The following is a 17,870-nucleotide window of genomic DNA, read 5'->3' on the forward strand; positions in this document are numbered from 1 at the left end:
CAGCCCAATCCGACCAGTATTTTTCACGTTCACTTGTCACAAACATACATCCATACATCCATACATCCAAACTTTCTCATTTATAATATTAGTAGGATGTCACTATTTATTTTAAAACTAAAGTAAAGAAAGATTAAAACAAATTGAGAATTTGGTGTATTTCTGTAGTGTCTAAATATTGTAAATCTAAGCGAAATGCATTTTTGTCAATGTGTATCGCCGTTTATAAAATAAATAAATCAAAAGGATAATTATTTACATTAAATGATTAAATAAGTGAAAGCAAAACATCGAGTTTGCAAACACCAGAATTTGGTTCTCATCCGATATGGCTCCGATAATGGGAAATCCTGGGAAGATTTTATTACAATAAATCTAACTCTATGTGCGAATAATTATTTTAAGCTTAAACTATAACCATAGCGTTGAAACATACGTATCTACTCAATGCTTATAAGGCCGATTTTCTTATAACTTTGCGGAGTGAGTGGCCACCCTGTTTATTAGTGACAAATTTTGTTTATTGGTTGGCCAGTTGTTCTGTTCTGGCGTTCTGCTAGTTGAAAAGTGTTTGTAGCTTGTATTTTGAGATATTTTACATAAGGTATGTATGATATTTATCTCATCAAAGTTTGATTCACCCTTATTTAAAATATAAAAAATTGGTGGTTAGCTTGGATCTATTTCGTTTTTGTTTAGGGAGTGGCTCTTGCAGTCATAAGTGGCAACGCCTCTTTTGCCTTGCCACCAGTTCAATGGGCACCTAACCAGAATGCTACTGCATTAATACTAATATATAGATCCTAAGAGCGGTAACTGATGTAATAAAACCTAAAGATAAACAGAAACGTGCATATAAATAACAATAATGTAATCCTAATAACTTATTCTCAGAAAATTTCACTGGCCTGATGTTCCATTGATACCCCTACCAAGTTAACTCTAGGCTTGAGTTTAGATCTTAATCTGTAAAATATCCAGTTAATTTGAAACCAGCCCAGTAGGCTATCAGTAACTAACTTAGTATTTCTTTCTTTCTTTCTTCCTTATTAAATGGCGACCATACAAAGTACCTAGGTATTTTAAGCCGAGTTATGAATGGAGATGAGTGACTCGATCTTGTAGTCTTATTAGTGACTAAGGCCGACATTCCTTAGACACAGCTATTAATTAATAGCCCATACAGCTAATGGCAACTAAGGGACCTACAGTTAATAGTGGAATCCGAACCACATTTTTGCCTTGGTATATACAAATTGGTCTATATCGATATTTTCTTATTGGTTTGTAGAACTTACAATCCAGTTGTTAGTTTATCTATCCAAATGTGAAATAACCTCCCCTTTAGTCCCTTTTTTCACCCTTTTGGAGCTGGTAGGTTTTTGTCTTCTAGTACCTTCACTACGTACAACATTGTCTCTTGAACAATTTAACCAGATGTAAGTAGTTTAACTAGAAATGCCCCGTGGGCCGTGAGCACACTCGTTCGTTGTCTTGAATCCAATAGAAAGCTACAAGTTTTTCATTATTCCTTGTGTGGCTGAGAGTAAAGCATTTAAACTCATTAGGCTATTCAAATAATCTTTCTACCAAGATATAGGTAGAAATTTCCCTTAAGTTTTCTCATGTTATCGTTAAACAGTTTAATGATTAAATCTGCAGTTGTAACCCCATCAGCTTTATTATATATAGGTACTTACGTATTATATGGAGGCCGCTCTTATACAGCACGCTGCGGAGGTTATGTTAGGTTGGGTTATCATAAACATGTTTGTAGAACTTTCCTCGTTTCGTGAATCGAAACGATACCAGATGAGATAAGTCATTCTTTTGCCCGCCAAATCCTTTCCGAGTAGGCCAAGGACAGGTTGTTGAATGGAGCGCACCCATCACCCATCACCGCCTGTAGGCCTATATCTGCGTCAGTGTCCTGAGTCATGACTCATCTGGTTTTGTTCGATTCATAACGAAACGAGGAAAGTCCTACAAACATATTTATTATAACACAACCTAACATAACTGCCGCAGCGCACTGTATACCTACTTGCCGGAGTACATGTGGCAGCTATAGTTGCGGCGACGCATTCAACTCAATCCTTGCCGACATCGCTGCCTTCTGGGAGGAAGAACCCAAAGGCCGCTAATCGCAATCATGTCAAATTCAGACAGTAAGTCAATTAAAGGATGTTCTTTCCAATTATGTTGACCTAGTTAATATTGGTCTCCGGTAAACAAATCCCTCTAAGTGGCCTTTGTATAATACGAAAGTACCAATTTACCACGTGCGTCTACTGCAAATTGGTTCTAGAATTTTAGTAGGTACCTAAGCTAATTGACATTAAAAAAAGTTTAATTTATTACTTTATCGATTGCAGGTTCAAAGATGTCAAAGAAGCCAAGCACACAACCAGCCCTTCACAAGGTGATCATGGTGGGAAGTGGAGGTGTAGGGAAATCTGCACTTACTCTACAATTCATGTACGATGAGGTTAGTTGGTTATATTTGATATTCTTGCTCTTTAATTGAAAGTTAAACTGATGAATTGAGACGCATAATTTCTAGACACAACATGTTTTGTTTCAACTTAATGTGTGTGCGTAGGCCTAGTACAGAAGCACCAAATCCTTGCCCTCGTCTCCCAGTAAATTTTAGACACAATAAACTTACAGCCTGTAAACACAACCCCCTCAAATAAGACAAGAATGCCTTCTATACAAGATTAGATCAGGGCATTACTTAAACATTTAGCAACATGGGCGCATACCCAACTTAATGAATCTTTTGAAGAACGGAATATGGTTACCCGAATTTATAAATTCTCACTACACTTCACACTTACAAATACTACCCCCCATAATAGAATTTGATGATTCGCGGGTCTCTACGATTGTGCTGAAGAGGATCTATGTAAGTCCCTAACTTAGCCTACAAATACATCATTTAACTTACCTAACCTAATACCAACCTAAGATAAGTTTACCCCTATCGTAGCATACCTGCAGTATAACTAAACAATTTTACTTGTTTATTGAGGTTTTGATCAGTTTTAGGCTACTATAGGAAGTAAGAAGTACTAAGTGAGTTTGGTAACTTATTTCCCTCGCCATGTCATCAGTTCAAAAATGTAGATATTCGGATAAAATATTTGGCCTAGAATGGCAATTTCAGTCGTTTGAAGGTTAAACAGTTTCCATTTTAACACTTATTTGTTTGTATTCTGTTTTGTTTATTTCAGCCTAACTTGACCAATCCATAGTTTTTTTATTAATACTTATGTAGTAAAATGGGGTGACACACTAGGGTAACAGCTATTAGCTATTAGGACTAAGTTGATTTCTGTAAAAATGAAATTAGAGACAATTTACTATCATTAGCATTTTGACTATCCAGTTCCTTAAAAATAATCTGTCATCAGCAAAATAGTTTCCTAATTATTAAGGTATCTAATTGTAAAGTAGCTATGCAGTCTTCTTGGTTTAAACACCTAAGTTCAGTACGATTTCAAAGGCATCATATTAAAAATTTTTAAACGACAGAACTAATAGTTTAGAAATAGTCTATTACTAGCTATCACCCTCGTTTAGGTTTGTTTTGACAATTTATCTTCTTTTCTATCCACAAACTATTTCCTATCTTTTTCTACTAGCTTGATTTATGCTTAAATAACTAATAACATCATTAGTTAAGTTAATGTCAGTATTTTAAAACCACCATCAGCATCTCTAGATGTTTTTTTAGTCTTGTAAATTCTTTATTGGTCTACAGGATACAATTTTTCACTGTTGAATTGAGCTTAGTGATACAAAACAAAAACACAAATTTTTATTACTGACATCTTAAATAAACACAATTTTATTTTAAAATTAAGTGCCCTTGATGAACATTTTTTCAACAATAGAGCTGTTACCTATTAATAAATTAACTACAACACTTTTTTATATTCCACAATATAATACGATTAAGCTTCTTTTACAAGACAATATACAATTTCCTTTATTTGTAATTCCATCAAGAAATACAATGGCGTCACAAGCTTAAGTAACTTAAAATAAACGGAAACAGAAAACCTGGGAATAGGTCTACCTTAAATTGCTTTCATTTAAAAAAATATGGTTTGCTAGCACAAGATTGTTAGTTTTAACATCATGAAGTGTAATTTTAACCTACTTTATCGACCAACCAAAAACGATTTTTGATTACCAAAGTCAGCTGGGTGTGTTGAATACCCAAGGCTAGAAGACAATGGTGAATAGCTTCACTGAAGTGTGTGACTCTTTCTGTCGCTCATTTGAATAAGTGCGATAGAATCTGTCCTGTGTTGTAAATGAATTGAAATCACAGTAACGTGTTCAAAACTATTGAATCTTTTTAAAGATACTTTGATCAATTTTTTTAAATGGTTATATCCTATATGGTGTCCCTGACCTATCTAATGTCCTTTAAATGATCATTCCTGAACCAAAGATATACCGTGGACAATATCACGCTACAAATTTCCAAAACTCAAAAGTTTGCACAGCCGCCATTTTAATTTTTTCACAAAAATATTTTTTCTTGTTTGCGACTTATTGTGAGGTTCGGTAAGTTACATGGACTAATAACGCAAAGACCAAATAAATTTAATGTGCATTCAAATAATCTTGAGCTACACCCACCCCTTTCAGTGTGTAATAAACTCTTCCCTATTAACTTCTGTCCTAATTTTTAAATTAATTACTAATTACTAATAAATAAAATGCATAATATGATAATGCATAATATGGGTTATTGATGTAAAAAAACAGGGGCCTGTTTCATAAACTTATATAAGCTTGTAATATAAGTATTTACCTGATAATATTAAATTATAATACTAGTATTGTGTTTCATAAAAATATAAGCTTGTAAAACAAGTTATAAGTTTACCACCCCAAAATACCAGTTATAATACTAGTGTTTACACAAATCTTGTTTCAAATACAATAAAAACTTATATTATAACCCAAAAATTTAGAGTAATATATTATAAGCCTTATTTGACCCATAGAATTTTTACTTGTGACATGTATCTTCTAGTAAGATGTTGTAAAGTAAAAATATATTAACAATTTGATCAAAATAGAGATGCAATCAAGCGGATCAAGTGATAAAATAGACATAGTGATGGTTGGAAGACCAAGGAAATTTACACAAACGATTTCTTACATTCAAATTCAATAGACTTGTGAGTTTAATGAAAGGTATAGGTTAAGTTATGAATTATATTCATTAAAGTTATGAAAATTTCAATATTATTTCAAATACAATCAAGCCTGTGTTACAGCACCCAACAAATAGGAACCATTCATTAACACCCAAAGAACAATTACAAATTGCACTCATTGGTTTGGTAGTGGTGTACAATACCATTGCATAGCAGATAGGCACGCGCCGTGTCAAAAGGGACAGTTTACCGCGTCATAAAAAATAAAATAAAACTAAATTAAGCTGGGTTTTCCTAGACGCGGAGTCGGTCAGCGGAGAGCGGACAACGGAGAGCGGACTCAGCTGGTCTTAGGCAATTTAATGTTACTGTTTTCCTAGCAGCGGAGCGGAATGCCATGTTAATTTCAATTCCGCTCTCCGTTGTCCGCTCTCCGCTGGCCGACTCCGCGTCTAGGAAAACCCAGCTTTAAATGCAATTATCAATGAAAACTTATTGAATGACACTGTTTGCTGGCCAGAAGATGTAGGAGAAACAAACAATGCATTCAGTAATATCGCTGGCATGCCTCTTACTTGTTCAAAAAGAAGTTTTTAAATTCTTCATTTCAGGTTTGCTTGATATTTTGATCAAGTTTAAGTTTAAATATTGCAGTAAAAATTAACCTTAAAAATCAAACAGTTTATAAAATAAACAAGTAAAATAATGCAACAGCTGTCTTATAACTTATATTATCAGTGTCATATTTTATAAGTTTGTACATTTTTTTATGAAACAGAAAATTACCAACTTATAAAATAAAAATTTATAAGCTTATATTACTAGCTTATAATATAAGTACTTTTATGAAACAGGCCCCGTGTCATATGTTTACCTGTTGATGTGTCACAATTATTATGTAAATTCTGTGCATGGCAAATAACCATTTCATTTCATTTCAATGAAGTCATAGGATACAAAAAAAAAAAAAAACAAGTAGGCTATTACAACCTATTCTTTGTTGGACTCTTCACTCCAATCGTTTTAACTATAGTATAAAGCTTTTCATGGCTTACATGTTATTTGCCTGCTTCATTTTACAAATGTTATACTGCAATACAATGTTGAACAAGTACTTTTCATTTTTAAGCTTAAGTGCAAAGTAAAAAAAAATATAAATTAAGATACCCAATGGTGCAAGGAAAACTGATAAATGTACTAAAATTAAAGTAGTAACATTTTCACTGTTGTGTCAAAATAAAATACAATACTTGACTGGTTAAATACATTAAATTGGAAAGTCTCAATTTCAAGTTCCTAGTATTAGAAGGAAGGCAGGCTAGGTATTAGAAGGAATATGTTGTCAACAACTCTTCCAGCCTTGAAATAATCTTGTGAAGAATGTTTTCCTGTGATTGTGACGGCTTTCTAGATTCATTCTGTTGGTTTTAAGGTGGTAAATTCTTGCCTAAATATAAACTAACAGAATATAATGTATATTATGTCAAAGTTTATTCTTTCCCAAATCATAAAAAAAATTCTAGTGTTGACATAAAAATCAAGGATGTAAACAAACCAACTTGTAGGTTGAGATTTGATGGTAAACCTATCCACAAGCGAATGAGTCATTTTAACTCATTCTCTGTCAGCTGATAACATTTGTCATTGGTGAATCAACGTCACTCGTTGTAGTCCAATTATGACTCAACTTAAGACGAGGCTTAACACCATGCAAAAAAAAACTCTTTGAATCTTGTTCATGTTAAAAAGCAGAAAAATTATGTATTTTAGTAGGGTTTCTTTATTTTGTATCTCTGTTTATATTAATTGTTCGAAAATGTTTATTTAAACCAGAAAATTTTTATGTGGTTTTATTCTGCATAAACTTAGGCTGGACAGAATACACTTTAAGCCTAGTATTATACGTATTAATAACCTCTAGTATTATGTTTTTAGTAATAATAGAGGTAAGTCTTTTAAACAAATAATTATATTCAGCATTTATATGCTGAAATGTGAGTTTTAAAAGTTGCTAGCTAAAATTGAAAAGTTTGTTTTTGAGATATTTCTTTTAAAGATGTTACATTTTACTAAGAATCTTGCTCAAATATATATTTTTTCCAGTTTAATCAATCTCACATTGAGTTTTGTAAATTTTGACATACAGTACAAACATAACTGTCTTCCTGATGAATTAGTAGACAATTTGTGTTAGATTAACTGCTTGTTTTCAGTTTGTTGAGGATTACGAGCCGACCAAAGCTGACTCGTACAGAAAAAAAGTAGTTCTGGACGGAGAAGAGGTGCAGATTGACATTCTAGATACTGCCGGCCAGGAGGACTACGCGGCCATCAGGTAATGCCGGGATGAAACTAATTGTTAAACCGAAAAACCAATGGTGTATTGTAGTCATTAGAAAACTCAGTTAGATTAATGGTTCAATCAAAAGATTTTAAGGGCCTTAAACAAGGAAAAAAGATTTTTTTACTGGAAGTAAAAGGATTCTTATTCTTAAAACTATGAATATCACCACCTATTTGTTCTTGATTGCTGGTGGTGATATTAATAGTTTTAAGAATAAGAATCCTTGTTACATCCAGTTGTGCAATAGACATTGTCAAAGCTATAAAATAAATAATTAAACGGTATTAGCAATCTGACACATACTTTCTCCTATTAGCTTGTCAACAACCTTTATCATGGGTAAGCGATTAGAGTAACTATGATATTCAATTAGGTAAAATCACAAAAGTTTCATTAACTTTTGAACAGTAATTTTAACAGGAATAAGGGATGCACTATTTGTTTAGAATTATAAGAAGAATTTCAATCAGAATCGGTGTTTTTTTTATTCAAAAAATCAATTTTTCTGTTTTTTAAATGGGGTTTTATGCGAAAAAGACAGTTACAATAACTTTTTAACCATAGTTTTTACAGCAATTGGGGGTTGCACTATTTTGTTTGGAATTATAAGGATTATCACATAGGCCTACTAATTTCATTCAAAACCGGTTTCTTTCAAAAATATGATTTTCTCTTATTTTATGGGAAAACAACATAATTTACAATAACTTTTGAAATGTGATTTTTACATAAATGGGAGTTCTACCATTTCATTCAGAATTTAAAAGGCTACAACATAGGCTACCGTACTACATTTTTACTTGAAAAAAATTAACTCAAATACAGCTGGTTTGTCCTAGGAATTGACCAAAAGGTTAATGTAATTATTTAAAATGTAGTTTGAGAGCTCCTATTTATTTCCTTTTTCTATCCTATTAGCCTATTGGATTTCCCACTTGGCTGAAAATACAAAAATCATTTAAATTATATAGGTACATTAAAAGAAAATAAAACTTGACTATTACTGTATTTGATTTTATTAAACAGTTTTTAGCTAAGAAAACGGTTAAAGCAAACCATTTGTATAAGACGGAAGCATTTGGTTTGAATGCGGCCGTTAAGATTGTCTAAACCAAGAAGAAACAATGTAGGCTAATCTGTTACAATGTTAAATGTGAATTGGATAGTTGAGTCTTTGGCATTCAGCCAATAAATAGAGATCTGGCCCAAATAGCAAGTATTATCGTTGAGTGTAGCCTGCTGTTTTTAAATTGGCTAAATAGCCCTACTTATGGGTTATAAACCATTGGAAACTTTTAAAAAGTTTTTAATATTTTTAAGAGGATATAGTAAAAAGGTACCTTACAATTTTTTTGTTAAAAGAATAAAAGTTAGCAGTATTTTATGCTTTAGGTATCTTAGCTTTTTCGCAAGAGAGTAGTTTGTAATTTATTCCAGCTAATAAGAACAGTTGTTAGACTGCATCTAACTGATAGTTCAATGATTACCCAACAAACCATGAAAACTGATTGTTAAACGTACTTTCGCATTAGATAACAAGCTCTCTAATCGCTAGGATACCCAGTTAAGCATCTCTGCCCAATGTCAAAGTCATTGAATATGATTAATATTTTTTGTTTGTTTTTCGTCTAATTTGAGGAGGAAGTTAAAATGAATTATGTTAAATATTGTGGTTTTTCTTAAATTATTGTTTTTAAACACCAATGATCAGTGGTCGATAAATTATTTACTATAGACCTTTGCACCTTGGTGATTGTCTCTTAATTTTTGCTTATTTTGTCAATATGTAAATTATCCTAAATTTTCAGATTTAACCATGTCTCATTTTTTAGCGAATTTACATCGCATATGTCCAACATTTAGGTGGTTTTCATAAACATCCAATGTAGAAAAATACCCTTCAATATGCTATTTAAACTCTCATTCAAATTTTAAAATGTAGTGACGTAGAAGTTTGTTTAGATAATACCATGATTCAAACGGTAAGTTTTAAGTTGTCAAATAAGTCCATGGTAATCAGATACTAAACCTGTTTCTGAGAAGTTGACAAGTAAGTCAGAGCTGTAATATTTCTTTGTATTGCCTAATTTCAAATGCCAATAATTTTTGATTAGGTATAAATAATCTCAATGATTATCATAATCGAATATTTAAACACTCCCTTTAAAACTGAACATCTTCAGCTGTGTTTCCAAAAGTACAATGTTTAATGTTGGTATGAATGAGTTTCAAACAAACATCTGGTAGTATCAACAGTACAATTTGTTTGCCAATAACGAACAAGAAACAGATGCCTTTGTTTGTGCTGTTCAAGGTTAATGCCTCAACCAATTGTTCGTTACTTTTGTTTTAAAAGAGCTGAAGGTTTTTTTATGAACGGTAATTTAGACATTTGTAAAAATAAATCTATATGAATAGATTTTAGTTGATAGAATAACACAAACATGTTTGTAGATTAGTTGGAAACTCTTGATAACTGAATATAAACAGTGCTTTAGAGTGGGCATCCCAAAACCTAACATGAAGCTCTAACATTAGGCTTTTGATTCAATGTAATATATTTGTTTCAGAGATAACTATTTCAGAAGTGGGGAAGGATTTTTGTGTGTGTTCTCAATCACAGAAGATGAGAGCTTCCAAGCTACACAAGAATTCAGGTAAAGCATTATCAAATTTAGTTTACAGCTGATTTTCAGCTTATCTTTCAGTTACAAAACGTTAACAGCTGATTTTCAGCTGGTCTCTCAAAACGTTAGTTTCAAAAAGTTCCAAAACGTCATCAAATCTTGGCCTGAAGTTAGCTGGAAACGTTTTAGTTAGGCCTACATCAAACTACCAATAATGATTGTGGGTTTCTCTTAAACTGATTATATATGATCCTAAATTGTTATTCTCAAATTCTAGTCTTTAACTTACGCTTTCTTGTATTATGATGGGGAGAAAACCAGGTCATTAATTAGAAATTTTTCATCTTTTCTAATTACTGTAATTCTAACCTTAACATAAATATTTCAGAGAGCAGATTCTCCGTGTAAAGAACGATGAGAATATTCCATTCCTGTTGGTTGGCAACAAGGGGGATTTGGACGAGAAGAGGAAAGTTTCGCTGCAGGACGCACTAGGCAGAGCGCAGGAGTGGGGGGTGCCTTATGTGGAAACCTCGGCCAAGACTAGAGACAACGTGGACAAGGTAGCACTGTTATAGCAGTAAAACTTGCTAATTCATAACCTTGTTTCAGTGTATATTGTTTTAACAGGAGCCACAGGAATGTCTTAAATTTTACTGCAGAATAACAGAAATCACTAAAAATTAGTTGATTGTACTAAGGGTCGCAAAAGGTAACTGGTTTTGATACAGAGTCACTGAAATACTCATTTTTTTTCAGAAATATTAGAAGCGAAAACGGGGATGTGGTATAATGTAATGCATAAATTATGGCATTAGTCATAACAAAAATAAATTACCCAGTGTATTTGAACCCTTATTCTAATCTTAGGCCTATAAGGTATTTTTTTTTCTTGAGTTCAAGGGCCTATTGCAACGCGAAAACTACAGACCACATATAGGCAGAACCCTTTATGAATTAAAAATTTGTTCACTGATTTTGCTGATGAAAAAAATTGTCAACAAACAAAAACATCCCTGTAGGCCTATGTTTTTTTTACCAGTCATGTTACCTCTTATTTATTTACATAAGGATAAATTAGGAAATAAAAATATTTCAAAAATTTTAATGATTAATCACTATATTATGTGTTGGTGGATTAATACATACATAGTGCATCAAAATAACAATATTAGTGTTCATATTCAACAGAAAAACTACACATAGAAACTTTAAGAGCGTTGTTCATAAAGGTAAGCAATGTAAAATATTTTTTGTTTAATGAATTTATTAGCTCTTCACTTGGGCAAAAATTACTTTTTGGCTCGCTCATTTCCCAGCCTAGATTACACCTCGTTCATTTAACTAAAGGTTGTTTCAAAAACTTAAGCTCCTACTGATGATATAGTGACTACATGACATGTTTGATTTCTACTTAGTTGTTGTACTGGTTGTGTCTTTTAATACAACCACTGGTAACTTGTTCTAGGTGTTTTTCGATCTGATGAGGGAAATCAGATCGAGAAAAATGGAAGACAACAAATTGAGCAACGGCAAAGGCAAGGACAAGAGCAAGCGGAAGAAATTAAAATGCACGATTTTGTAAAGACACGTGAGTGGATTGTGTTCTGCCGAGTTGGGACTCGAGTTTGGTGGACAGTAACGTCACACAAACGTGCCTGTTTCTTTTTTTACTCTTGTTTGTTGCCGGGGCTTCGGCCCAAAGTACATTGAATATGCAAGGCAGAAGAATTTGTCGTTAACTTGTAGTATTTTGCAAACTTAAATTGTTTGTTGTATGTCTATTTTAGTTCTAACTCATATAAGATTCAAAGTTTTTCCAACAAGAAACCAGATTGACCATTGAGAAATGGGATTCAGGCATTTGTTAGGACACAAAAAGTTCACTACAGTTTGTACATAATATTTACCTCAGGGAGTTTATAGAGAAGTCAGTAATGGACTAAAATATTGGAAGGCTTCATACTTTATGAGGCTTCTGGTAAATTCCAACATATCAAGTTTAGTATTGTGATTGTTTTATGAGCTACCTCTGGTTGAAACTATTTTTAGGGTGTGACATACATCTACTTCTTTCTTAATGTTTTCCTCTTTAATGTAAGCTCAGTGCTCTTTCCTCCTAAGAAACTAGTGTTTATTACTTACATTTTTACCTAAGCCATTGTTAATTTTAAAACAATAGACATTGTTTGATTTTCTGTACAGTTATTTATTCCTACAATGGCCTCTGAATTTACTGAATCAAGTAATATATTCTACACATTATTAAGTTACAATAAAATTCTTCTGCCTTGTATTTTTCAAATACGTTATCAAACATGTACAATCACATGTATAACCTATAGTTACGTATTTAGTATTATTTATTATTACTTTGTAGCATTTTCAAGCTGTCGCTTGCATCTTGTCATCCTAGCGTTTTATAGTTACTTTGTAATTTTTTAAATCTCTCGGTCGTTTAAGCTTTTATCCAGCAGTATGGAATATTTTTACCTTACTCTATATACTTACCTTGCACGTTCCGATTTGAACAAATATTTCCAATCTGGTTTTGAGCTTCGGTTTCTTACGATTGTATAAGAACTCGTATATCTTAAGTATAGTGAATAACATGTGTTCAAGTATTTAGTCTCAAAATAGAATATGATGTTTTGTTCGGCCTTGTTTTGTTTGCAGTTTAAAAATTGTTTATTTTTGGTTAAACTGTGTCGGTAGTGTCAGTTTGAATTAAGGGCATTATCTGCTGCACCCATTACTTTGGTGTTCACACTAATATGGTAAAGAAGGTAATGTGTCAGTTGTGAACGGACCAATATTAAAGCTTTTATGAACTAAAATACCAATTTAAATTTATTACTCATCGTTGTGGGTTGAATTGTATTTACGCGGTTGACAAAACACTGGTTGGAATTTTTAACACAAAGTGTTAAACAGGGAAAAGTAGAATACTGACTTATTTTTATTCTAACAAAACCATAAACAAGCCTAAGCCACAAATAATTTGTTTTGTCACTTGATATTATGATTCTAAACACAAAATTTACCGATGCTTGTAAATTTACATACAAAATTCTGTCTCTTTTATCCTTTATATTAAAGTTGTTACTCAAGTTATAATAAAATTACACATGCAGCAGATAACGCTTGTTAATTGTAATTCAATTTGTTTTATTTCAATTGAATCTATGTTAAAGGTTTTTGTCTGACTAGTAGACTATCCAAATAAAACTAGGATGTTCACAGTTCAAAGTGTTCAAGATACTTAAAAACCCAATTTACTGGAAAATTCAATTCTGTAAAATTTGAGAAAATAGTTAATTTTTCCTTAAAACGGTAATTTCTTACTATATTTTTTTTATATTCAAAAATGTCAATTAATGTAGACATGCAGTTTATTTCTACTAATCTTAGTGAAATTAAGTATCTTCAACACAAAGAATACTCAACAAAATCTGGCTGTGACAGACATTTATTAATCAAAACCAAATTTTTATTGCTTTAAGTTATTTATAAGGATTGCATTTTCTCTAGACTCAAGTTGGCTTTACAGTGCTCTAAAGAGTGTATGAAGTGAATGTGTAGCATAGACATTTTTGTAAAGAACGAATAGTTTAGGGGGTCCAAGGTAAGAGTTATTTATTATATCCTTAGGCTTTATTATGACAATGTATGGATGCGTTAATTCATGTTTTTATAATAAAAATGTGTAAATATTTACAAGTATATGGTGTTTATTGTTTCTTCCAGTTGCATAAGAACATGTAATAGTTGGTTGGGTTGTTTAATGTATTGAGTTATTTGAGAAAGTATAAAATTTCATCGACTTGATAGCAGACTACAATTTGAAATATTTTTCTTCAGACCAAAATGCAACACATGTAACTCCAATCCTTCTGATTTTTTTAAGGCTAAAAAACGGTTCTCAATTTGAAATGAATTGGCTAAAATACCATTGGTATCCTGATAATTACATACATTGGTATCCCAGACATACATTATAGAGCATAATCTAGAAAAAAAATTAAAAATAGTCTACGTTTAGTGTTAACAATTATTTGTAATTATGTACAGAATCATGAACTTTTATCTAATCTTTAATTTAGTTTTTCTTAAACCTTTTGATGAGCTTGCGTAGTCAAACTTAAACAACATATAGGATATAAATATAACAAAAAATATGTACTTAAAATATATATTTAGCATAAATACTCGTATAAACATACCAAGCTTGTCTTAAAAACAGCATCCATCCCAAATGTTAAGGCCGCATGTAAAACATTTGAGGCATTTGTCGACATCAATGTCGATCAAGCCTAGCGTCCTGAGCAGCAGTAGTACCAACCCGATCACCAGGTTCAATACCAGAGCTAACACTCCGGATAGTATCCTAGACAGTACTGGTCCGTTCCCTAACTGGATCAACCGGAACGCTGGATCTGGGTCGGGGTCCGGTAGAGCATCGGGGTCAGCTGTGGATTCTGACAAGTGTATTTGCTGTAATGAAAAATAATTTACAAACAATATTCTATAATTAATTATACTTAAAACAAAAAGGGTTTTCTCTGTTACATCCCTTTTCTAGCTGTCCTACTAAACCGATCTTCATTAATTGAGGTGTCATTTTAATACAAGGTGAATTTGGTACAAATGTTGGGTGTACCTTCCTTTTGAACATACTAAAAGTCCCCTAAAATTGAAGCTGTGCTACGGCCGCCATATTGGAAAATGGCGGCATATTTCTGTATTTTTGGCTATAGTGACTTTATTATTAGAGATACAGGAAAAAGCTAAATATACAAAATGTAGTCCATCTTAAATTACACATTTTTACATTTTTTTTTTGTTGAGCCGTAGAGTGCTATGCCAAAAAAGATATGTGAATGCACATGTGCAAAATATATTTTTTTCAAGTTTTCAAATCACAAGACATACTTAATAAATCATGAATTCCGGAATTAATTTTACTTAACATTTTGTAAACATGTTTATCCCAATTCAAGTGCTGGTCTAATGTTATACCCCAAAAATTGGTACTAATTTCTTCATCAATATTTTGTAAGTTATAGCTTATTGTTGTTGGCTCCTTCTGTCCATTTTGTTTTAAAATTTATAAATTTTGTTTTTTGTAAATTCATCAAGTTTGGGTTATTAACACTAATACCGAAACCCCGGTCTGACAGGCCCATGGGAATTTTCAAAAACGCACGTTGGCAACACTGTTTACTTGGGAGATTCCATTCCCCCAATACCTTCCCCCCTTTTCCTCCCCTACCTATTGATATATTGTTTGTTCATTTTGCATGGGTGCCGTGACCTTGACAGGTTGTCTGTTCATAACATGCCTGTCCAGGGTGTCCACAGAAAATTTGTCATTAATTTCCATGACTTTCCATGACTATCCATGACCATTTACCATCGATTTCCATGACTCACGAACTTTACTCAAATTATAATATAACAAACACACACAAATAAAACTGCCTAGATTTTGCAGAAACTACTGAAATATGTATTAACAGACAACAATGGAGTACAATGGTACAACAATGAACTAATACAAACTCAAAAATCATAGAATAATACAACTGTAATAAATTGAATTGTCGAAAATTGTTGAAAAATCCAGAAAAATGCTACAGTAGTCGGAGTTACGGCGGACTAGAGCATTGAATAGTTCCCTCAAATCATCCATCATGGGGAATTTCCATGACTTTCCATGACCTTTTGCCTATTTCCATGACTTTCAATGACCAGAATTGTTTTCCATGACTTTCCATGACTATCCCTGACTTTCCAGAATGTGGACACCCTGCTGTCTCAGAAGCCCATAGTGTATTTTAAAGCGGGGTCTCACAGGCCGAGGGTTTCGGTTTGTGTGTGTCTAAGCAGGGTCCATTATTTTTCAAATGGGGTCTCACAGACCAGGGGTTTCGGTTAACGTCAGCCTAGGTAGGGTTTCGGTATTAGTTTTAAGATAATTCCCAATACTTTCAAATTCTACATAAGCGAACATTTCTGTTTGCTCAATTGAGTTGGAATGATATGACCAAATTCGATTTATCAGCATACAGAGAGTGTTGAATTTTAATTATATATTAAAGAATCTTTCATTCCACATAGATAGCACAAAAAAGCAGGGGCCCTAATGTTGAGCCTTGTGGCACTCCAAAAACTATTGGTTTATATGTTGAGCATGATTTAATAATTCTATTGTAATTCGTCAAGTGAGTGATTCCTAGGTATTGAGATCTTTCAGTGAGATATGACGTAAACCAATTAAGATCGTTTTGCTACTCCTAGTCTTTGAAGTTTTTCTAGTAGAGTAGAATGCCTTGAAAAGGTAAATGAAATGGACATGGGCACTTGATTCAGTTTGGACCATATTAAACTGCTCAATAGCGCACAGGTCCCCTAGTTGTTATTTATGAATTTTGAACAATATCCAGCTGCACAATTTGCACACAGGTCCACTTTAAGAAATCGATGATAATATTTACAATACATGACATGCTGTATTTGGTCGTTATAAGTGTTAGCATCAACGTGTTATAATTATTCAGCAGAAATTAAGTTAATTCTGTATGTTTTTATCTTTATCCAAATATAAGAAACGTTTAAAATTATGCGTAGCTTTACTGATAGACGGGAGGATGCGTAGCATTAAATTTTTGCCAAGGTGTCTTGAACTAATTCTAAAATGTAGAAAATATATTTACAGTTCGGTAAATTTACAGGTAAGGTCATGCCTGAAATAATTAAAGAAGATTTGGTGTCAGAAAAAAAAAGAAAATGGTGGAGTCGGATGTTTTGGGTAATGTATATGTCACTATTTCAGCACCCAATTCCCAAATATTCTTCTTTCTTTTAACCAAAACCTTTCTTTTAAAACAAAAACATTTCCTGATTGATGTGTTCTTCAACAGAAATCGCCCACAACTAAAGCAAAAAAACGCTAGCTGTAAAAAATCCTAATTCTTTGATGGACATTTTAATTTAGAAACATTTTCCTCAAAGATTAGATTACAGAAATACTAATTTTACCACTTATCGGAAGTCCTGTCAATCCTTTAAAAAACCCTCCGCCAAAATTAAAGCAGTCCACTAATCTATGATTTAAAAAATCACCCAACTAAATCACCTATTACGAAGGCTTACCAGTAAAACTATCGATAAGAAAGCATATATCATTATCACAGCACGTTTAATCATGATAAAGTTTTAAACTAATCAGAACCACATAGTTATTGGGACAGAACTTGGCCGACTAGCCTGGTATTTGATTTCCGCAGATAATTGCAATAGTGTGATTTACAACTGATAGCGATGTGTATATATAAGAGCCTTGATAACTGGCTGCCCTTACACTCACGGTAAGGTGAAACACTTTTGCTGCTCAATGTGTAAAAAGTTGAGTAACGATTAGACAAGGAAATAAAAGTATCAATTGTCTATGATGGAAACTGCTTCTTTTTAAGAGGCCATTTGACTAAAACATATTTAATGGCAGATGTTATGATTATTATGCATTTATTTTATTCATTGACTCTTGGATATTGAATTATACATCCAAGCTGTCAGTGTTTTTTTTTTTTTTTTTTTTATTTGGTGAGCCGGTCACAGATTGCACTAGAGTTAAAAATTCACTAATACATTATTTTTTGTTAATACTTGGCCCAACATAAAGGATTCTATAATTTTAACCCAATAAGTAGTCAT

General features: G+C 32.6%; 2 protein-coding genes across 2 annotated transcripts; one reads left to right on the forward strand and one right to left on the reverse strand.

The window, feature by feature from the left end:
* Window positions 1-532: 532 nt before the first annotated feature.
* On the forward strand, window positions 533-13,877 carry LOC129004060 (ras-related protein Ral-a). Its single transcript, XM_054432438.1, has 6 exons — window positions 533-604; window positions 2,376-2,488; window positions 7,397-7,518; window positions 10,098-10,184; window positions 10,543-10,717; window positions 11,623-13,877. The coding sequence occupies exons 2-6, from the start codon at window positions 2,384-2,386 to the stop codon at window positions 11,737-11,739; spliced, it is 606 nt and encodes a 201-aa protein (XP_054288413.1). The 5' UTR covers window positions 533-604; window positions 2,376-2,383; the 3' UTR covers window positions 11,740-13,877.
* Window positions 13,878-14,332: 455 nt separating this feature from the next.
* Window positions 14,333-17,424, reverse strand: LOC129001924 (uncharacterized). The gene is made up of 2 exons (XM_054429359.1): window positions 17,310-17,424; window positions 14,333-14,648 (listed from the first exon to the last, which is right to left on the reverse strand). The coding sequence occupies exons 1-2, from the start codon at window positions 17,361-17,363 to the stop codon at window positions 14,388-14,390; spliced, it is 315 nt and encodes a 104-aa protein (XP_054285334.1). The 5' UTR covers window positions 17,364-17,424; the 3' UTR covers window positions 14,333-14,387.
* Between the last annotated feature and the right edge of the window lie 446 nt (window positions 17,425-17,870).

Source organism: Macrosteles quadrilineatus, unplaced genomic scaffold (genome assembly GCF_028750875.1).
Source record: "Macrosteles quadrilineatus isolate MER2022 unplaced genomic scaffold, UCM_ALF_1.0 Scaffold_9__3_contigs__length_116548681, whole genome shotgun sequence".
Taxonomy (NCBI): Eukaryota; Metazoa; Arthropoda; class Insecta; order Hemiptera; family Cicadellidae; genus Macrosteles; species Macrosteles quadrilineatus.